This window comes from Rhea pennata, unplaced genomic scaffold (assembly GCF_028389875.1).
Source record: "Rhea pennata isolate bPtePen1 unplaced genomic scaffold, bPtePen1.pri scaffold_32, whole genome shotgun sequence".
Lineage (NCBI taxonomy): Eukaryota > Metazoa > Chordata > Aves > Rheiformes > Rheidae > Rhea > Rhea pennata.
The window spans coordinates 251,879-273,956 of record NW_026907679.1 but is presented as its reverse complement, the minus strand read 5'-3'; the positions used below and the strand labels follow the sequence as shown (position 1 = coordinate 273,956).

The window sequence follows — 22,078 nt, the reverse complement described above, 5'->3', positions numbered from 1 at the left end:
AAAACCTGAAAACACTTCAAATGGGACAAAACGCAAGAAATAGAGGAAAATTCACACCCCCCTCAAAAAAAATAATTGCCCAAAGTGTCCAACAGCAGCAGAAATCTTTGGAAAAAATATAAATAAAAAAGAAAGAAATGTGGAAAATGCAAAAAGCTCTATATGAAAACTGTGGGAAATGCAAAAAAAAGGAAAAAAAGTGTAAAACAGAAAGAATGGAAAAAAGAGGACACAAAAAAGGTTGAAAGGGGGAAAAAAGATGGAAAAGGGGAAAGCAGAAATGGTAGAAATGGCAGAAAAGGAGGGAGAGCAGCGACAGATGATGCAGGCACGGCAGAAAAGAGATGGTGCAAAGCAAGAAGTGCAGAAAGCTGTGGAAAATGGTGAAGAGCACCAAAAGAAAGTGGAAGGTGGAGAAACATCAAAATGGAAAATGAGGAAAGCGGGTAAATTGGAGGGGAAAAAGCTAAAAGAATACGGGCAGATGGAGGTCAGAAAACAGTGGGGATGGCCGTGATGTGCCAGCAGAGGAGCTGTACCAAGATGACTGAGGTTCTCCCTGGCTGTTGGCCTCGGGGGCCTCCCTGCTGCTGGATGGGTTGCTGGGTCCACCGGCCAGCTCGTGGTGAGTCTGAGTGCACACCAGAGCTATGCGTCTTGCTGGCTTTCATCCTTCCCGGGCTTCATTCACTCTCCGGTCGAGCCATGCCAGACCACAGGTACACAACAGACCAGGTGGCCTCAGCCAGGAACAGGATGGTCGACAGCTAACAGTGCGGCTGGACGGCCAAGAGAGAACCCGGTGCACAGTTCCACAGCACCCAGGTGCTTCCGGTGTGAGCCTGCAGTGTGCAGGGGCCGTGGTGGGATTGCTGCTGGGGAAGCTGGACTGAACGGCTCCGTGTCCGTGAGCAGCTCCTATGGCTGGTTGATAGTGAAGGGACTGTTCTGCAGCACTGAATTCGCTGAAAGGGACTTGGTCATGCATGGCCCCAGCGCCAGCAGCTCTGGATTACGGGGCGCCCCAGGGAATCAAAGCTGATGGCTCCTGGCTTTTGAGGTCTTTCAAGGGAAAATAGAAGCACATAGTCATGGGGAAGAGGGAGAGCAGAGGAAAGAAGCAATTCCCAGGGACGGCGTAGGGTGGGCAGTGGTGATAGAAAGAGAGCTGCATGGCAAACACCAGCCTGGCCCTTGCACAGCAGATGCAAGGCCTGAGGACAGCGGGTGTCTGTAGAGGCTACAGAGCTTCTCCCTCTTGCCCTTGTGTTTCCTGGTCCAGCAGAGCAACTGCCCTCTTCCCCCTTGCCTTTTTCTCGCTCCAAAAAAAATTAAACACACATGGGCTAAAGAAACAGGACTTTATCTTTGAGGAAAGCAGAGCAAGGGGAAGAAGTGGTAGAACACTAATGGGACAGGATGCGCTTAGAGCTGTCGAGCTGTCCTGTGCTGCGGGAGACACCAGCCATGGCCCAGACCTTCCAGCACACTTGCGTGTCTGCGGCGTGCAGCCCCATGGCATTGGCACAGCTGTGGCCGTGCTGCTCAAACAGAGTCACCTCCTGGCAGAAGGGTGACACCTCTGCCATGCTCTCTGGAGCCAGTGACCCAGTGCTCCAAAGCTGAACCTTGGTGGCGACCGCTCCCGGGCAGTTCTCAGGTCCAGCACGCTCTGTGTCACCAGGCAACGGACGGAGGGTTCAGCATCAGCTTCCAGGGGCTGGAGGGCTGAGACAGAAAAGATCACAGCACATAACAGACTCCCACAGTTGCAGACCTCCCTGATATCCTGCCCAAACAGGGCCCGTCCCACCCAGCCCTTCCCAGGCTGGGCAGGCAGCACCTGGGACAAAGGGACCTGCTGCAAGTTGCTGGTCAGGAATACCCCAGGTGACCCAAAAATACTCACCTCCTCTCCCCCAAAGAGGCAGACCACACCTGCCTGGCTTATGGCAGGGCCAGCAACTGAAGCTCCCTTCCTGGGCTCCCTCCTCCTCCCTGCCAGGGCCTCCTGCCACAGCTGATCTCACTCGCCACTGCAGATCTGCTCCACCTTCTCCTTCCTCTGCTTCATTTGCTGCCCCATGAGCCTAGGCAAACACCTCCTGTCAGCCCTCATACTCCCCACCAAGACCCCAGCAGCACAGCTCCCACCGGGCCTTGCCAGCCTGCCCACTCATCCTCTTTCCCTTGTGCAAGGTTGGCCTCAGTGTGGTCCCCGGGGTGCAGGATGCAGGCATGCTGTGAGGCACCGCAGAACCTCCTCTCAGCCCACCTGCACGGTCAGGGATGCGACTGGGGTAGTGGCTCACCAAGGAACCTCACGGATGCCTCCCGCAAGGATGCCTCAGGCTTCTCCAAGTATGGCAGGCTCTGGTGCAGGTATTGCTCCGCTCTGCTCCTGTCCCTCAGCACCTGGAGACACCACAAGGCCGTGGGTTGGCACCGAGACTCCCTGGGGAGTCAGGCTTGACCCTCCTCCCACGACCGGCCTCCTCTGAGATCCCCCCCAAGCCTTCTGACAAGGACAGCCAAGCCAGGGGCTCCTTCAGCATCCCAGGGGGGACAGCAAGGGCAGAGGGGCCTGGAGCAGAGCCCAAGGCGGCTGGGGCTCTGGGCTGCAGCAGTGGGTGAGGGGCACAGCTGTGTGCCCTGCACACTGGGCAGCGGGGCAGGCTTTGTCCGGTCAGGGCCCCGGGACTTTGGCCTTGTCCTTACCAGGTACTCCCCAATCTTCCATGTCTCCCCTGTCCTGGCCAGTTGCTTGAGCTCCTCCCACTTGAGGAGCTGTGCAGCGCTGACAAGGGCTTTCTGAGCGGCCTGCAGAGCAGCAGAGACCGGCAGATGCCACCACAGCCAGGACAAGACACCCTGCCTCCCCCTCTTCTTGGCCAGCCTTGGAGCATGTCCCAGCCCACAGTGGGGCTTAGGACCAGGGCTGCCCCTCCCTGCTGAAGGCAGCGGCACCTCTGCCTTGTCCTTGGCCACCCAGCAAATTGGACCTCCCGCTGGCATGCACTCAGAGGCACACTTGTCAGCAGCCCCTGCCATGGTGCTCAGGCCTCCCCCAGGTCATGTCAGCATCCCTTCCCCAAAGCACTGCTCCATACCTGGGCCGCTCTCTGGTTCTGCTCGCTCACGTGCAGGAAGAGTGGCACCAGGCTCCTCTGCACGCGCTGCTTCATCCTCTGCTTGTTCTTCCCCACCACAATCTCCATCAGGTCCTTGAAGAGCAGCATGGAGAGCTCTCGCACTGTGCTGCAGCTCTGTGAGGAAGGAAGGAGAGCAGCGGAGGCCTCAGCAACGACTCCAGGAGCCAGGCATGAGAAGAAGGTTTTCCTTTGCAAGGCCACGTCTTCTGCAGGCACAACTGTCCCCCTCCCTGGCCAGGGCTCGGAGCTGGGGACAAGCCTCTGCAGAGGCAGCACAACTGTGGCAGGAGGTGCCAATACACTGGCCAGTGGGCACACGTGCAGAAGGACACACAGCATCCAGAGCCACGTCTACAGATGCACCCACACGCCAGAGAGTCCCTGCCTCTCCCACCAGCCTTACGTCTTCAAAGCGTGGCAGAAGCCTCTCCGCCAGCTGCAGAGCCACTCTTTGGAAGCAACTCATACACACACAGTAGGAAAGAACCTGCTGCTCAAGCAGGACTCAGCAACTGGCTCTTCCATTCTCAGCTGCACACTTCCCAAACAAAGCAGAAGGCAAGAGTCAAACTCTTAGATCAGATATGACAAAGAGGAAGGCTTGTGAAAACTTCTGCTTCAGGAGCAGACACTGAAAGCAGGGGTTTTCTTGCTTTTCCATTTCCTTTCCCAAAGAACAGGAGACACAGTAAGGATACTTTGGTGTTTCTTCAACAAAATCGTTCCCTTTCCACTGCTATGCTCCCAAGCCCAGCCGTAACCGACCCTACTGGACAACCTCCCTTTTCAGTCAGGAGCAGAAAACCTTCTTACAACATAACTGATATCCTTGACTCCCCCTTTTACAGAACACACGGAAGAGCTGCTGTGCATATGCTACTCAGGTCACACACAAAGCAGTGGGGGGTGCATGTTAAATGCAGACCCCTTCCTCTAAAAATGCATTTGCATTCAGCACACACTGGTATTGCAGAAGGTAAAGCTCACGATGACAGAAAATGCCCGCATCCTCCAGCTCAGCTTTCAGGCAGAGACACATTTCAAGCTGACAATTCAGTCACACCTCGCCAGCATCGGTGTCCCAGCAGATACAAGGCACAACCCAGCCTTCTCCAGGCGATGTCCAGGGATACCTACAAGCAGGGTGAACAGGGGCTGGGGAAGCACTGGGCGAAGGAGCGGCCCCGGCAGGGCAGGGCTGTTCCCCACGCACAGGGGGCTGCGTGGGGCAGGGCTGCTCAGAGCTCCCGCTTGCCCCCAGGACACTGCCTGGGGCATCTCAGGAGGAAGCTCCGGCAGGGACGACACCAAAGGCAAAGCGCTTCCCCGAGTCTCTGCTTTCAGGTCCCTGCCCGTGGGGTGTGGGGAAGGGAGAAGGAGCTGCCCAAGCTGGACAGGAGTCCCAGACTCCGAAGTCCATGGAGAGACCAGCAGGTCTGCGAGGCAGCTCTGAAAGTGCCTTCGCCCACGCTCTGCCCATGCACAGCAGTGCTGGGCCCGTGCCCTGCTCTAGCAGCGGGGACGGTGCTGAGAAATGGTCATGCAGGCAGCTCCAAGCCGCAGGGCCACCAGGAGAAGGGGCGCAAGAGCCAGGGGGTCCTGGGGGCCGGAGATGGCCCAGGCCGGGCCGGGCCTTGCCCACCCGCTGCTGGCACACGGCCAGGCCGCAGCGGCTACTGCCGCCCCCGTGCACATGGCCGCTCGCTCTGCCCAGCCCTCAGCCCTGCAGCCGGGGCAGCAGCTCGCAGCACTGCGGCTAAAGGCTCTGGGCGCCCCCGGGGCGGGAGACGCTGCCCCGCGGCAGCAGCCGCCTCTCGCCCCCTCCCTGCCCGCAGGGCCCGGGCAGCCCCGGCCCCCCCCGCCCCTCAGCCGCCTCCTCAGCCCCAGTGCGCATGCTCCGCCCTGCCCCGCCCCTCCTGACCCTCGGGGCCCCGCCCCTTGTCTGCCCTGCCCGCTTCGCCCCCGCACAGCGCATGCTCACTGCTGCCCCCCCCGCCCCTCTCTCCCAGGTCCCGCCCCAGGAGGCCCCGCCCCACCCCACAGGAGCCAATGGAGGAGCTTGGGGTGGGAGGGGTCACAGCATGGGAGGTGTCACTGCTGCAGATGGGGGCGGGGCCTGTGTGTCCATGGCCCCGCCCCTGGGCCCGCTGGCCCCGCCCCCGCCGGGCCCCACCACGGCTCCGAGCTGCCGGCCCCTTCTGCACGCCCTTCTCTGCAAACCACTGCATCAGGTCTCTGACACTATCGCTTTCACTCTCCACCAGGAAATTGCTTTGAGACACCATCCCAGCTCTGGGAGGACGGGCTGCAAGCAGAGTGCTCCAGCTGAGGAGCACTGCGGCCCAGCAGTCGGGTGTCAGCTCCTGGGGAGCTCTGTGGCATGGCACCAGTTTCTGTGACGGCACCGCGTTTTCCTGTCCCTTCCTTTCTGTCCCTTGCCTGTCCAAAGACCCCTTCCAGTCACAGCTCCTGCTGTCCCACACCAATCACCAATGTCCACTGCAGCTGCAGTGCTGGCAGCACTGACCAGCAACCACAGAAAAAACGGCCTCTGACCCAGGCCCCTGTGTGTGGATTTGGTCCAAAGCAGAGGTCACGCTGCAACGACAGCCTTGCCTTACGTGGCTGTAGTACCCCTCTCACTCTGCCATTACTACATAGAGTTACATTTAGATTAAGTTTCCATCTTAGGGTTAGTGTGACTTGATTACCCACTGCCAGTCCCTGACCTCGTGCTGCTGCAGGCGGCACTCGTCCGCTAAGTGTAGTTTTAAAGAGAGGCTGTGACCGAGCTTCAATACCCGGGTTGTGCCATGGGCAACAGCAAAAGGCAGAAGCTGTTTGAGACAGGTTTGGGGTATCTGTTGCAGTTGTCAGTGTGCCTCCGGTGAGAAGGTAACACCCCATGTCCCTGCAAGAGGAGACACCCAGGTCTTGCCCATCGTGAGCACGTCACATCTGGTGAACTTGGTGCCTTCAGCGTCTCCCGCAGAGCTCCAGAGGGCAAAAATCTCTCCAGTAGACACAGGGGAACAGATTACCGGTGGGATAATACTGCCTGCATTTGGGGAGCACTGTGCAGAGCGAGTGGCTGTTTGTAGCCTGCATTTCTTAAAAGAAGAGAGCTGTGGTTTCTGTTTGGACTGAGCAGCTCCTGCAGATGTTCCTAGGAAGGACCTGGCAGAGCTGTGATTCTGTGCAGCACGTTCTCGTGTTTTGTTGCGTTGTTTCATCGGAGCTTGGTAACGGAGATGCTCCTGCCACGGAGCACGCAGTCAAGGCATTTCGGGGGTATGGAAGCACACTGCCAGCCTGAAGTCCCGGGCTCCAGAAATAACCACTTCCACCTGCTCCGAGTTTAACGCTGCATTTCAGAGTTTGGCTGAGGCAGAGAAGAAAGCGAAACTGTCTCTGAAGTTGGTCAGGAGCGTGTGGGGAAAACGACTTCTTGAATCCAGATGGCGTGGCCGGTGCGGCCCGGGCTCCGGGTCGGAGCTCCCCGTGGAGGGCTGGGGTCGGGGGAGGCTCCAGGCAGGGCTGCGGCTCTGCTCGGGGTTCCCGGGGAGCGGCGCTGGTGGGGCTGGCTGTGGGGGAGGCGTGGGGCTGCGGGCGAGGGCTGCGGGGCTGGGGCAGGGGGCGAGGGCTGGGCGCGAGCGGGGAAGGGCCGAGAGCTGCGGGGGCTCCGCGGGCGGAGCAGGGCGGCTGCGGCAGCTGCGGGGCCGGGCGCGGGGCGGCTGCGCCGGCCTCAGGGCGGCACCGAGCCTGCCCGCCCTCAGGGCTGCCACCTGTGCTTGGCCAATCAGCTCGCGAGGGGAGGCCGCGAGCCAATGGGGGCCTGGGGGGCGGGCTGTGCCCTGAGCGACGTGCCGGCCGCCCAATGGCGCGCCCCGACAGGGCTGTCCCTGCTGCCAGGCGCGGGGCCGGCGGGGCGTAGTGCCCCCTGCCCGCCGCCTCCTGCGCCTGCGCCTGGGCCAGGGCTCGCCCGGGCCAGGCCCGTGGGCGGGTGGGGGGCGGCAGGGGCCTCTGCCCCGCGGCCGCGCGGGAGCGGCCTGCTGTGCGCAGAGGGAGCAGGAGAGGCAGCGGCACAGGATGGCGGAGCAGGAAATTCCGCCGGAGCGCAGGAGATCGCTTGTTCACTGTGAAGGGGCCGAAGGCGGGCAGAGGTTCCCCGAGAGGCTGCGGAGTCTCCGCTCCGGGAGAGACTCCAGACTGGCCCCTCCTGCTCCAGGGCAGCCTGCTCCAGGGGACCCTGCTTGATCCGCGGGGCTGGACCAGACCAGCTCCCCAGGTCCTTGCCAAGCTCAGCTGCTCCAGCCCCTCCCAGTCCCTGCGCTTCCGCTGCCTCCCGGGGTCGGCGGGAGCCCAGTGCGCGTGGGCCGAGGGGTGGCAGGTTGGGTGGTGAGTGCGTGGGTGGGGCTAGCGGGGAAGGGGGTTGTGTTAGCAGTTAGGGTCGAGGCTGCTCCTTGGGGTTTCTGCTTGGGGGTTGGTGTTGCGGGTGCAGCCGGGGACGGGGGGTGGCTGTACTGGGTGGGGGCCGGGGGGAGGATTGGGGGGAGGTTCTGCTGCGGTGCTTCGGGGTGCTGGTGCTTGTGGTGAGCGCTGGCGAGCTTTGTGGGGGACTGGGTGATGGCTGGAGGTGAGGGCCAGGGGGAAGGTTGGCGTGGTGATGCTGGGGCTGAGGGTGGGGGTGAGGTGAGCGCCAGGGAAGGGGGTGAGAGGTGTGTGTCTTGGCTCAGCGGTGGGGTTTGGGCTGAGGGGTTGGAGTCGGGGCCGGGGCTGGTTCAGGAGCAGGGCTTGGGGTTAGCGGTTGGTGCGCGGTAGGTGAGTGGCTGCAGCGCCTGGTCCGTCGGGGCTGAAGCGGGAGGGAGGTGGCCGTGCGCAGCCCCGCGCTGCCCCTGGAGCTTCCTCCCGCTGCCTCCGGCAGCTCTGTCCTCCGCGGGGCGGCGGCGCTCGGGCCCTGGGGCCAGGAGCGCGCGGGGCTCAGGCAGGAGCCGCAGAGCGCAGCCGCGACTTTCCCTGCCGCCCTGGCAGCCCCGCGGAGCCGAGGCGTTTCCCGAGGCCTTCCCACCTCCTGTGCCGGGTGGGAGCCACGGGGCTGGGCTGGGGCTGGGCAGCGTGGCGGGGCCACGGGGGCCCTCGGCCGTGGTGGGGCAGAGCCTTGCGGAAGGGGCTGTGGGGCAGGAGAGCTGGCGCCAGGGCCAAGGCGGGCGAGGGGATGCCGCAGCGCCGCCACCACCCCTGCGGGGACCTGCCCGGCTCTGCCTTAAAAACTCTCCCCCTCTGGCCTCTGCTCTGCCCCGCAGGATGGAGGAGAGACCCCCCAGCCACCCCCGGGCGGCCTGGGAGAAGGAGGGCGGTCGCCCGCGCAGTCCCCAGGCACCCCAGGAGCGGGACGGGACTCCCCAGGGCAGCAGCTCTCCCCAGGCGTCCTCCGAGTTCTGCAGGGCCCAGGCGTCACGGAGCCCGTGGAGCAGTGAGTGAGGGGCCGCGCGGGGCTGGGCCGGGCCGGGGCCAGGGAGCGCGTCCTGCTCTGCGCAGGACTCCCGTCTGCCCGCACGCTGGCGCTGGGGTGCCCGGGGCGGTGGCACGGAGGCCGAGCTCGGTGTGCTCAGTGTCTCCAGGCCTCCTGGCTCTCTGGCTTTTGCAGGGGCCAAGTTTTCCATCTGCAGCTGGTCGGACCTGTCAAGAGAGGATGAGGAAGCCCTGGAGTTCATCCAGGCCTTTGTGAGCGGCACACAGAAGGTAGCTGCAGCCACGTGCGGCCGGGCTGGGCCTGAGTCTCCATGTGGGTCGCGCCAGCTCTGCTGCCAGGCTGCAGGGGGGCTGCTGGCTGTGCAGAGCTGCTCCCGGCCAGGGGACACGCGCACCGCTGCAGCCCCCTCGCTGCTCTGCTCCTGCTGCTCTTTCCCCTGCCCTTCACGCTCACTCCGTCTCTCTTCCCCGTGCGTCAGGAAGAGGTGCAGAAGCTCAAGTTCCTGGAGTGCATCTGCACCCTCTGCCGAGGCAGCAGCTCCAAGGCCTTGTCGTGGGGCCTGGATGTTTTCTGCTGCACGTACGACCTGGCCGAGCATATCAAGGTGAGGGCCCATGCAGCAGCTGTGAGTACGGGCTCAAGGGCAGCTGGGCACAAGCGCAGCTCTTTGGAGAGGACTTGGGCACTGGGAGGACTGGGGCAGATAGGCATTGGCAAAGAGCTGGGCATCCGGGTGGCCTTGAGAAGCCCTGCGAGCTGAGACCTCAGAGGGGGGGTCATTGTGGGCTGCAGTGCAGGGATGGGGGCCTCAGGCCTCTGCTAGCCTCACAGAGTGCTGCTGGGAGTGCTGGCCCTGGGTGGTGGCACTTTCGGTGTGGCATCCCGGTTGTGCTCTCCAGGTGCTGCTGGAGGAGGAGCCGATGGAGCAGCTGGGCACAGCAGTGCGTCAGCAAGCCATGCTTGCTCTCACGGTGATGAGGTACGTACATCAGCCCCTGGTTTGGCCCAGACCTCTCCAGAGCATGGTCCTGATGGCACCGTGCCTGCCTGGGAGGTGTCCCCCCATCGTGGAGGGAGGCTGGTGGTTCTGCCCGCTGGGCCTCTGCTCTCCCCGGCCCCGGATTTGTCCTCAGGGCAGATGGGAGGGCACAGGGCTACCTGCAGCTGCCCAGGGCACCTTGGCCTTCACCAGAGAAGGGGAGGCAGATGGTTGAGGAAGCGTGAGGCCTACCAAGAAGGACTGTCCTCTGTCCCAGGAGCAGTGTCATGGAAGGAAGGAGTACACCCCCCCAACACACGCAGGGCTGCGTGTGGCAGCGTCGGACCAGCCCGACGACTCCTGCCCCAGAGGTCCACATCCACCTTGCCAGGGCATCAAGGCAGTGCTGCCAGCGGCAGTGTTGAGCAAGCGCCTCTCTCTCTTTGCAGTGTCGTGGAGCTGGTTCTGGAGGGCAAAAAGAGCATCCTCCTGCACACCTGCTTCAGGAGTGTCTTCTTGCTTCCCACCGAAGAAGACATGAAGAACCTGGACACCTGCCTCTATTCCAAGGTATGCACTGGGCGAGCGACGGGGAGCCTGTCAGCCCCTCTGCTCTTGCCCCTGCCCGGCCTGTGCTGAGAGACGCCTGCAAGATCACAGGCAGGGCCTGATCTCAGCTTTGCTTTCCCACCCTCCTCCCTTCTACTCCTTCCTCTGGGTGTGGCCACGGGCAAAGCCCAGAGGCTGGTGTGTGCCAGGGAGCGGTGAAAGAGTGTCACAACCCTCTGTGCTCCTTGCAGACCCTGGACAGCATGGATAACATGCTGGAGGTGCTGGTGCTCAATTCTGCCACTTCCAGCCTCCTGGAGCTGCAGAATATCTTGCAGGTGTGGCATTTGCAAAGAGTGGGCTTCACAGGGACTGTTCCTCAGCTCAGGGGGAAGCGATACCCTCAGGTGGCCATTTCCTATCTCAGTGCCATGTGGAGGCTGCAGAGTGCAGGGAGGGAGCCCACCTCCCTTAGGTGACCGGGAGTCTCATGTGCACTGATCCTGGGGTGCGCTGGCTGCAGCCCAAGTCCCTTCTGCTTCCAGAGACGACTCCTAGGTCATGAGAAAGCCTTGCCTGCTGCACTCCAGGGCCAACTCTGCCCTTAAAGCCTTTCCTGCACCAAAGATGTGGGAGGAATTGCATCCTTTTTCTCTCAGCACCACATAGACGGCAGCTACTGCTGCGATCCCCCTGCCCGCCCCCCGTCCCTTGTCCTTTGCTTTCCAGCTCTGAATGGTGCAGGGCCCTGCTAGGACCTGCCCATCGTGCAAGGGCAGCCCAGCTGAGAAGGCTGGTTCTTTTGCCAGGCCAGGAGGCCATAGCCCAACCTCCCCAAGCAGACCGCCAGGGAATGTTCTGCACGCAGGGCGATGTTCTGGAGGGGGTGTGTGGGAAGGGTGCCTGTGCAGGGGGTGTGCGGTTACCTGCCTTCATGAACTATCAGTGCAGCCAGGGGCTGAGGAGAGCTGCTTCTGCTGGAGCAGGTGTCAGCTCCCCAGGCAGACCAGTAGCCTTTGTCCTCCCAGCTCCTGTTGCCCTTCACCAACTCGGAGAGAGCAGCTGTGCGTGAGAGGGCCGTGGGGAGGATTGGGAGGCTGAGCAATGTGCTGTCCAAATATTCCTCACTGGAGGTAAGGAGGCAGGCGCCTCCCAGCCACCCCTTTGCCCCTTGCCTGCAGACCAGAGCAGCCTTCAGCTCCGGGGTGCCTCTGAGGGAAGCCTGGCCAGAGGTCAAAGCGCTCAGCAAGGCCCTGCCCTGAGGCAAAAGCTCTTTGTTCCTCTTGCCATGAGCTTCTCTCTGCAGGCGTTTTTTTCTGAGGCCCCAGCTGTGCCCCAGCTCTGTGCGGGGCAGGAGTGTGCAGGGAGCACGATGTGAGGCGAGGTGTGGCAGTGCTGCCTTGCTGCTTTGGGAGGCCAGGCCTGCAGGGCCCTCCGGAGCTTTGACTCACCTGGCATGCATGCCTGGGCAGACTCTTGGCTTCAGGGCTTTGGTGGCGACTGCCTGCCATCAGTCCTTCTAGCTGTACCGCCCGTTCCGCAGGTCTGGCACCTCTTTGGAGGAGTTGAGGAGAGCCCCAGCGGCTACGGAAGGGTCTCTGTCCCCATAGTGGGACAGCTGGTGGGGCATCTCATCCTTTGCTGCGCCTATGAGGATGCAGAGACCAGCCGTGGGGCTTTGGACGCTCTTCATTGCCTCTTCAGATTTGTGGTGCAACGAAAATGTAAGAGAAGCTGTGGTGGGCTGCATGCTTGTGGAGCTGGAGAGCCTGGCAAGGCCAGGGAGGGCATCAGCCTGCCTCGGCCACTCTGCTCCGTGCGACACAGGAGCAGTAAAGAGGGCTGATGGAGCAGTAGGGCAGCAGGATGTTAGTGCCTGTGCTGGACTGCCCTGCTGTGGAAAATGCTCAGCAACCCCTGCTCGCACTAGGGATCCTGAGGTGCTTCACACCACAAAGTCCCATTGAACCCCCCCCCCCAGGCCTTTGGTAGCCTTCAAAGCAGTTGCCCCTTCTGTCCCCTGCAAGGGGCCCCCAGCCTCCCGGGGAATCCTGCTCCCCAGACGTTACTGGCATGCTCTTCTCCTCTGCCAGGCTGCTTTCTCCCTGAGGCCATCAGTCTGCCCCCTCCAAGGCTCCTTCACTCCTCCTGACTGCTCTCTTTTTCTGCTCCTGCTCAGGCAGCGAGCCGTTGCAGGATAATCAAGGGCATGCGGAGAACCCAAAGGAGTGGGAAGCTGACGACGAGCTCTGCGTGTCATGGACCAGCAAGCTCAGTGTCATCATGAATGTGAGGAGCACCTCCCGTGCTGGGACTCTTGGCCATGGGGTCATCATGGGACTTGGATGAGCAGAGGGCTGCCTAATGAGCTGGGCTGAGGGGGTATCGCAGTGCATGCAGAGTGGGCAGGGCGCGTGGTGGAGAGGGAAGCAGCTCTCAGTGGCCCCTTGTGTAAAGCTGCACTCTGGTAGCAGCCCAGCTCTCCCCCGGTGCCACTTCCACTGTGCCTGAGTGGGGAGTGGGCAGGGGCTTCACTGCAAGAGTCCCAGCAGCAGGTGTAGCCTTGAGGGCCACCGTCAAGCTGTGCTTGCCTGTAGAGCCAGTGCACTGTGACCCTGACCGCAACCATCCTCCCTTGCCCTGATGGCCCTGTGGCCACGTGCCCCACGGTGCCGCTGCACAACCCAACAGCTGCCCCTGGCTCTGCTGGGACCACAGTGCCAGCATTACCCCGCCCCCCTCTCCCGAGCCACGTCCACTGCTCAGCTAAGCACCATTAATGTGGCACAGAGCGTGACATTTCTTCCCTCACCTCCATTCTCCCATAAGCTGTTTGTGAAAAACCTTCAGCCCTCCGAGGGCATAGACGTCATTGTCACAGCCATCGAGGGCATGAGGAACTGCAGCAACTACAGCACGGTGGTGGCTACTCACATGCTGAACATGTTTGTGGTGGGCGCTGTTTCTTCACTGGAAGATGTAAGCAGGCTGCAGGTGGTGTGTGGGGGGCAGGAGCCCTCTGGGACGTGGTCTTACCTCGCCAGAGCCAGGGGTCTGGGACACCCAAGAGCCTTGGAAGGCAGCAAGGAGCACTGGGAGCCATGGAGAAGGAAGGGGATGTCAGTGGGAAGTGGGGTAATGGCTGCTCTCTGGTAGCAGCCCCACTCTCACCCATGGGTCTTCCAGGTGCCACGGATCATGAGGTGCCTCTACAGGAGCCTTAGGTACATCAGGGAGCTGTCGGCCCGGGTCACCCTGAACAACATCCTTTGCCAGCTGTGCTGCTCGAACCCTGACGAGGTGACCGTGAGCCTGCTCTACTGCTCCCCGCTCTGCAACAGGTATGGGGCCCGTCAGGCTCGAGGGCTCATTGCAGATGGGGAGAAGGGCGCAAAGGGGGCCAGACCCAAGGAGACTCCCAGGACACGCCTGCGGGGCAGGGTCCTCTGTCTGTGCCACCACTGCCCAGTCCCCATGCATCAGGTAGCTCTGCAGAAGGCAGAGCTGAGCAATAGAGCCTGCTTTCAGCAGGCAGCGGCCATGCTCCCTGCCTTCCCCACAAGGCACTTCAGCCTGGTCCTGTCCAGCCTGCATGGGCAGGCCCCCTTTAGGGCTCCCAGTGAGGAGGGGGTGGGCAGGGTCAGGGTTGCTGGACGTCCAGGGAGCTCCAGGGCATGCCCAGGCTCTGGCACTGTGGCCGAGGAAGTGCCACTGACAGAGCGCTCTGGGCCTGCAGCATCGCCACAACCATGTGGAAGGTGCTGCTGGATAAGCCCGCAGTTGCAAAAGACGTGCTGCAGGAGCTGCTGAGCTTGCTGGAGCAACGGCCACTGCGCAAGCAGTCCACCTCCGAGAGGGACAACAGCTGCATCCTTCCCCTGGCTGTGTGTTACGGGACGAGGCCTCGTTGGTCCCCTGGCTGTCGCCTGGCTCTGTGGGCCCCCTCTGCCTTGCCTGTGTGCCCCCAGGCAGGCACCTCCCCTGCATGGGGATACAACATGCCCAGCACCAGGCCTCCCATTGCCAGCGCACAGGGCTGCCGAGCGCTGCTCTGCACACAAACACTCAGGCTGGCCATGGCCTGGAAATCTCCATCTCCCCTTGTCCCTGCACCCCCTAGGGTCTCTCACGCAGGAAGGCTCCTTGTGTACGGACAGGAGTTGAGGCCAAAGAGCCTGCAGGCATTGGCCTTGGTCAGGCAGCAAGTCCAAGCCCTCCATCTGCATTGTCCATGGCATGAGGCTGTGCGTGAGGCTCCCAGCTCGAGGGTTCAGGGAGAATGGCAGGGAGCGCTCAGGAGTGAGAGGTGTCCCTGGGTGTTTTCCGCAGGCAACAAGAGCACTGCACGTGATCATCCAGGAGCCCACAGGTGTTGAAGGCCTTCTTCCCCCAGCTCTTCCTGGCGCTGCTCTTTCAGATAGTCTTCACAGCAGAGTTCACCCGCCAGGAAGCAAACATCTTCCTGAGGGAATGCCAGCGGGATGGGTCCCATGCCCCCAGCCACGTCAGGTGCTCAATCCCACTCCTCCTGTCTCGGCCTTGGAGTCGGAGGCAGGCCCAGGCTGCCAGTGTTACCTGGGCTTTGCTCTGTATGCAGATGTGCCATGGAGGCCATGAAGGGTCTCTTCCACTGCGCTGGCTATCGGCACGTAGCCCTGGCTGTGGAGAAGAATGGCGGCTGGGAGCTGTTTCTGCATGCAGAGACATCTCAGAAGGGAGTGTCCGTGCTGGCCAGGTAGAGCCCTTTACGCCCTGCTGTCCCCCAGCACCTCTTCCGTGGATTTGGGGTGCCCCACACAATGTCCTTCCTTGTGGGTGGGGGGGTGGGGGCGAGCTCTCCAAGAAAGGGGCTGCAGCCTCCCCACTTGTGGCAAGGGCTCACACAGCAAAATGGCCATGGGAGCTCCCTGACCCACTACTGCCCAGCTTTGAGAGCTGTTGGGGGAGTAGTTGGTGTTAGGAGTAGTGCGAGAAGGTCCCTCGCAGGAGTGGTGCCTTCCCAAAGCTCCGGAGTACCCTCCGGTGGGGCCTGGGCTCCCATCACAGAGAGGATTGGGGAGGGTCTGGCTGCAGTGGCAGCCAAAGCCGAGCCCCAGGAAAGGTGAAAGCTGGGCAGAAGGACCTGGAAGGCCCCCGGGGCAGAGGAATGCCAAGGGGTGAGGACACGGCATGTGTGGGAAGGCCATGACCTGCAGGTAGGAAGGGTGTTTCTCCAGTCTCCCACCCAGAGGAACATAATGGTGACTGAGCCTGGCTTTCTGATGGCAAGGTGTGGTGGGGAAAGAGCGGCCCTGCAGGAGCACATGCTTCTGGCTGCCGTGGCTGCGTGCCAAGCACTGCCTTGAGCTGCCTTCAGTGTGCTGGGGGGAAGTGGTTGAGGGGCCAAGCAGGCCCAGAGCAGGTTTGCCTGCTCAGCTGAGGACCAACAGTGCCTTCTTCCTTCTGCCAGAGCCATGAGGAGAGCTCCTAGACACCTGTGTCGCTGGATCTTCCACCAGCTGTCAAGGCTGCTGAGCGAGGAGGACCAGTTTCGCCAGAGGCCCGCCATGGCTTTTTTTGTGGAGGTGAGCCTCATGGCAAGCGGTGCCTCTCTGGAGGTGCCGCTGAGTGCTCTCTGCTTGCATTGTGCGCGTGCCTGGTGGGTGACGTTGGTGAATGGAGCTGGGGCAATGCACGCGCTCTTGTTAGCAGCCCTGGCCTTGGCTCATTTCTGCTGGGCGACCGCTCACAAGCACTTGCCTTTTGGGCCTCCTTTGCGACAGCTCTCTGGGTTCAAGTGCTCCTCCAAGGGCTGAGGACAAGAGGCTGCAGAGGGCTCCGAGGCCGTGGGGCGGAGGCGAGCAGTGCGTGCAGTGTGCTGAGAGGCCCAGGGCTGGGAGCAGGGCCTGCGGGTGTCTCCATAGTGGCCCCTGCCCATGGCGTGAGCCGTGTCAGGGGCTGGTGCCCTTGGCCTGAATGGTGGGTGGGACGCAGGGCTGCACGCTGCAGGCAGTGCTGGTGGCTCTGCCACTCCGTCAGTGCTGTGTGCATTTCAGCTGCTGGACGGCCTTGACCTTGCCGAGACGGACGATGCCGCGTTGCCGCTGCTCTGGCGCTACATGCTGACTGAGGGCCTGGAGCTGCGCAGACTGGCATTCAGAGGCCTCCTGAGCCTGAGGAAGAGGCCCGAGATGGTGAGCAGGGGGGCAGCTGGGTGAAGCCATGGTGGCAGGCTGGGGCTTGGCAGGTGGTGCTGGGTCACAGAGTGGCCTGGCCTTTGCTGGCCCTCAGGAGGTGTGCTAGCTGCTCCCACGTCCCTGCTGCCCTCTTGATGTGCCCCAAGTCTTTCATGGCAGCCCCTGGGCTGTGCTGCACAGGCAGAAAGGCACCAATGGCCCTCGGGAAGAGCTCCGCTTTGCCAGGCAGAGATCCCAGCCAAGCAGCAACAAGCCACTTCCAGATGGCCTCCATTGTGGGAACGCTGCGGCCAGAGCCCTGCTGGGAGAGGGACAATGAGGCAGATCACAGGGTTGGGCTAATGCAAGTCGGCTGCTGCTGGTCCTGGAGGCAGGAGCCTTGCTCCCTAGAGAAGCCCTAGTGTGCTCAGAGGCCCCTTGGAGATCTCTGCCCTGCACTGCAGCCTCTGTGCCCAAGCCGTGGCTGTGTGCAGAGCCCTGGCCATGGCCCCTGAGCCCTGATGGGAAATCAGCCCCCAGAGCACTCGTGGCCAGGGGGCTCTGGCCTTGCTTCACAAAAGGAAGTTGTGTCTTTGCCACAGGCAAGGAAAATGCAGAGCCTGCTCCCAGACATGGTGGAGTGGCTGCAGGATGCCCGCAGGGAAGTGCGTGCAGGAAGCTTGTTGTTGCTGAGAAACATCCTCATCTACCTGGACCAGAAGGGCTCCAACCCCATCGCTCTGCAGCTGGCGGAGAGGCTTCTGCCACGCTTTGATGACGTAAGGCTGGTGGGAGAGCCAGGGGCTCTCTGGCGTGTGGGTGGGTCTGTAGACGTGGCTCTGGATGCTGTGTGTCCTTCTGCACGTGTGCCCACTGGCCAGTGTATTGGCACCTCCTGCCACAGTTGTGCTGCCTCTGCAGAGGCTTGTCCCCAGCTCGGAGCCCTGGCCAGGGAGGAGAACAGTTGTGCCTGCAGAAGACGTGGCCTTGCAAAGGAAAACCTTCTTCTCATGCCTGGCTCCTGGAGTCGTTGCTGAGGCCTCCGCTGCTGTCCTTCCTTCCTCACAGAGCTGCAGCACAGTGCGAGAGCTCTCCATGCTGCTCTTCAAGGACCTGATGGAGATTGTGGTGGGGAAGAACAAGCAGAGGATGAAGCAGCGCGTGCAGAGGAGCCTGGTCCCACTCTTCCTGCACATGAGCGAGCAGAACCAGAGAGCGGCCCAGGTATGGAGCAGTGCTTTGGGGAAGGGATGCTGACATGACCTGGGGGAGGCCTGAGCACCATGGCAGGGGCTGCTGACAAGTGTGCCTCTGAGTGCATGCCAGCGGGAGGTCCAATTTGCTGAGTGGCCAAGGACAAGGCAGAGGTGCCGCTGCCTTCAGCAGGGAGGGGCAGCCCTGGTCCTAAGCCCCACTGTGGGCTGGGGCATGCTCCAAGGCTGGCCGAGATGAGGGGGAGGCAGGGTGTCTTGTCCTGGCTGTGGTGGCATCTGCCAGTCTCTGCTGCTCTGCAGGCCGCTCAGAAAGCCCTTGTCAGCGCTGCACAGCTCCTCAAGTGGGAGGAGCTCAAGCAACTGGCCAGGACAGGGGAGATATGGAAGATTGGGGAGTACCTGGTAAGGACAAGGCCAAAGTCCCGGGGCCCTGACCGGACGAAGCCTGCCCCGCTGCCCAGTGTGCAGGGCACACAGCTGTGCCCCTCACCCACTGCTGCAGCCCAGAGCCCCAGCTGCCTCGGGCTCTGCTCCAGGCCCCTCTGCCCTTGCTGTCCCCTCTGGGATGCTGAAGGAGCCCGTGGCTTGGCTGTCCTTGTCAAAAGGCTTGAGGGGGATCTCAGCATCCCTAGGTCACCAGGGGTCATGAGGAGGAAGGAAGAGGAGGCCGGTTGTGGGAGGAGGGTCAAGCCTGGGCTGCGGCACCTGGCTCCCGAGGGAGTCTCGGTGCCAACCCACGGCCTAGCGGTGTCTCCAGGTGCTGATGGACAGGAGCAGAGCGGAGCAATACCAAGTCTGCCATACTTGGAGAAGCCTGAGGCATCCTTGCGGGAGGCAGCCGTGAGGTTCCTTGGTGAGCCACCACCCCAGTCGCATCCCTGACCATGCAGGTGGGCTGAGAGGAGGTTCTGCAGTGCCTCACAGCATGCCTGCATCCTGCACCCTGGGGACCACGCTGAGGCCAGCCTTGCACAAGGGGAAGAGGATGAGTGGGCAGGCTGGCAAGGCCAGGTGGGAGCTGTGCTGCTGGGGTCTTGGTGGTGAGGGCTGACAGGAGGTGTTTGCCTAGGGCTCGTGGGGCAGGAAATGAAGCAGAGGAAGGAGAAGGTGGAGCAGATCTGCAATGGTGAGTGAGAGCAGCTGTGGCAGGAGGCCCTGGCAGGGAGGAGGAGGGAGCCCAGGAAGGGAGCTTCAGTTGCTGGCCCTGCCATAAGCCAGGCAGGTGTGGTCTGCCTCTTTGTGGGGAGAGGAGGTGAGTATTTGTGGGTCACCTGGGGTATTGCTGACCAGCAACTTGCAGCTGATCCTTTTGTCCCACGTGCTGCCTGCCCAGCCTGGGAAGGGCTGGGTGGGACGGGCCCTGTTTGGGCGGGATATCAGGGATGTCTGCAACTATGGGAGTCTGTTATGTGCTGTGATCTTTTCTGTCTCAGCCCTCCAGTCCCTGGAAGCTGATGCTGAACCCTCCGTCCGTTGCCTGGTGACACAGACCGTGCTGAACCTGAGAACTGCCCGGGAGCGGTCGCCACCAAGGTTCAGCTTTGGAGCACTGGGTCACTGGCTCCAGAGAGCATGGCAGAGGTGTCACCCTTCTGCCAGGAGGTGACTCTGTTTGAGCAGCACGGCCACAGCTGTGCCAATGCTGTGGGGCTGGACGCCGCAGGCACGCAAGTGTGCTGGAAGGTCTGGGCCATGGCTGGTGTCTCCCGCTGCACAGGACAGCTCGACAACTCTAAGCGCATCCTGTCCCATTAGTGTTCTACCACTTCCTCCCCTTGCTCTGCTTTCCTCAAAGATAAAGTCCTGTTTCTTCAGCCCATGTGTGTGTAATTTTTTTTGGAGAGAGAGAAAGGCAAGGGGGAAGAGGGCAGTTGCTCTGCTGGACCAGGAAACACAAGGGCAAGAGGGAGAAGCTCTGTAGCCTCTACAGACACCCGCTGTCCTCAGGCCTTGCATCTGCTGTGCAAGGGCCGGGCTGGGGTTTGCCGTGCAGCTCTCTTTCTATCACCACTGCCCACCCTGCGCCGTCCCTGGGAATTGCTTCTTTCCTCTGCTCTCCCTCTTCCCCATGACTATGTGCTTCTGTTTTCCCTTGAAAGACCTCAAAAGCCAGGAGCCATCAGCTTTGATTCCCTGGGGCGCCCCGTAATCCAGAGCTGCTGGCGCTGGGGCCATGTGTGACCCAGTCCCTTTCAGCGAATTCAGTGCTGCAGAACAGTCCCTTCACTGTCAACCAGCCATAGGAGCTGCTCAGGGACACGGAGCCGTTCAGTCCAGCTTCCCCAGCAGCAATCCCACCACGGCCCCTGCACACTGCAGGCTCACACCGGAAGCACCTGGGTGCTGTGGAACTGTGCACCGGGTTCTCTCTTGGCCGTCCAGCCGCACTGTTAGCTGTAGACCATCCTGTTCCTGGCTGAGGCCACCTGGTCTGTTGTGTACCTGTGGTCTGGCATGGCTCGACCGGAGAGGGAATGAAGCTTGAGAAGGATGAAAGCCAGTAAGACGCATAGCTCTGGTGTGCACTCAGACTCACCACGAGCTGGCCGGTGGACCCAGCAACCCATCCAGCAGCAGGGAGGCCCCCGAGGCCAACAGCCAGGGAGAACCTTGATCATCTTGGTGCAGCTCCTCTGCTGGCACATCACAGCCATCCCCACTGTTTTCCGCTGCTTTGGGGGTTTCATCCCAATTTCCATCATTTTCCCTTTTTTCTGCCTCTTTATGCATTTTTCCATTGCTTTTGCCTCGTCTTCCAATATTTTCGACCCTTTCCACTGTTCCTCGCCGCTTCCTGCCGTTTTCCACAAATTGCTGAACTCACGGAGGTTACGGCTGAAGTACGTAAAGATGGAAATCCTACCTCAACTTGGGACTGGGAATCTTGCACGATTCATGGAGAGAATACGGTCTTCTCTGGTTGGACTCGTTCGTTCATGATTGAGAGCCGTTGCAAACACCTGTTTCCCCTCTTCTGCTCTCCTCTGGTGCAAGTCCTGTTTGTGGAGACCTGGGCGATGGACTCCTACTTGCCTCCGTTTCCTGCAGCTGCCTTGGGCTGTTTTCTGTTGCAGCTGGTGAGGTGTGGTGGTACCACCGGTGGTCTCCTTGGGTGAACATCTCCCCGGTCCTTTGCATTTGGAGAGGACGGTCATTGCCGGCAGCTGGTGGCACGGAGAGCCCTGGGGTAGCGCAGGAGCTCTGCTGTCCCCAGCTCATCCTTTGGGATCAGCTCCATGGAGCAGCATCTCCTTCAGCCCAAGGATCTCAACGTCCCATCAAATGTCTTGGAAATGCATGTCTTTTCTTTCCTTTCTTCTCCCCCTTTTTTTTTTGGGGGGGGGGGGAAAGGGGGGAGGGAACTGGCTCATGTTGCCTCCAAGCTTCTTCTAGCAGCAGCCATGCCCACCAAGGGCTGTCAAGATGAAACCACACTCAACACGCTCACGGTCGCTGAGAGGAGGTCTCCGCTGATCTGCTCGTCTTCATCCCACTGCTTACATGCAAAAAAATCCCCTCGTTTAACTGCAATTTTAAATCCGATATGAAAACACTATAATGCAGCAAAGATTTGAGGAAGTTTCCATGACTCACAGTCCTTAGGATTTAGGAAAAGCACTGGTTTTAAGTGAGTAGAAATGATTTATTCCCCCCGTTTTTTTTTTTTTTTTGTTCCCACCTGCTTTGAGCTTTCCACCAAAGACCAAACACGTGTCGCAGAACGAGCTTTCCCCCACGCTTAAAAAGCAGCCTCTCGCCTAGAGATCAATGTCGCATTTTAGCATTTCGCTAAATCCCCTCTAGATTAAATTAAACCGCGCTCTCCAAAGGGGAAGCAGCCGCCGAGCCCTGCCATCAGTGACCGAGAGGACGTTTCCCGGATGTGTTGGAAGGATAAAAATGATCCGTTCTCTTTTTGATCGTTGGAAGGCGCCAGTGAGGAGCAGCAAAAGTCAAGATTTCTATGTTTTTTTTTATTGAAGTTTTGTTGCTAGCGATAAGGTGCCTCTTGGCTGGGAGCACAAGAAGGACCCAGAGCAGCTTCTTGTTCCACAGCTTAAGCAATAGAAACTTGTTGCCGATTCAATATTTTATTTGACATGATCAACCAGATCCAGCCACGATTCTCAGTTCTACCACTGCCCCTTGGGGGACCCAGGCGTCCGGGTGCCCCTTCTCACCCCCCGCTCTCCCCCACACAGAGGGGACCCAGGCGTCCGGGGCTCCCACGCTGAACCCCCCCCCAAACCCACTCCCCCGGGTGAGCAAGGGGCCCAGGCGTCCGAGGGGCCCAGGAGTCCAGGCAACGCAAGAAGTCCAGGACAACCCAGTTCTCCAAGGGACTCAGGTGTCCGGGAGGGTCCCAGGCATCCGGGCATGCCGTCCCGCCCCTCCCCTGCACTCGTACAGAGGACCCAGGTGTCTGTGGCCAGCAGCACCACACCCTCCCCCCCTCCCCACACCTCCTCGGACGCTGGGCCCCCCGTGAGGCTTCCAATAGTTACTTTATTTTAACATCTTTAATTACAGACAGTAAAGTGGGGGCCAGGCCAGGG

At 61.1% G+C, this 22,078-nt stretch overlaps 1 protein-coding gene across 1 annotated transcript in view; it reads left to right on the top strand.

The window, feature by feature from the left end:
- Positions 1-9,545: 9,545 nt before the first annotated feature.
- The window catches only part of LOC134154493 (adenylate cyclase type 10-like), a 36,226-nt gene continuing 23,693 nt past the window's right edge, over positions 9,546-22,078 (top strand). The window contains exons 1-14 of the mRNA XM_062601164.1: positions 9,546-9,604; positions 10,054-10,174; positions 11,697-11,877; positions 12,333-12,442; positions 12,983-13,132; positions 13,340-13,494; positions 13,890-14,037; positions 14,571-14,662; positions 14,751-14,888; positions 15,603-15,717; positions 16,189-16,326; positions 16,911-17,087; positions 17,823-17,924; positions 18,964-19,055. Coding sequence (XP_062457148.1) covers positions 9,546-9,604; positions 10,054-10,174; positions 11,697-11,877; positions 12,333-12,442; positions 12,983-13,132; positions 13,340-13,494; positions 13,890-14,037; positions 14,571-14,662; positions 14,751-14,888; positions 15,603-15,717; positions 16,189-16,326; positions 16,911-17,087; positions 17,823-17,924; positions 18,964-19,055 — 1,778 coding nt within the window. The remainder of the gene's footprint in view (positions 9,605-10,053; positions 10,175-11,696; positions 11,878-12,332; positions 12,443-12,982; positions 13,133-13,339; positions 13,495-13,889; positions 14,038-14,570; positions 14,663-14,750; positions 14,889-15,602; positions 15,718-16,188; positions 16,327-16,910; positions 17,088-17,822; positions 17,925-18,963; positions 19,056-22,078) is intronic.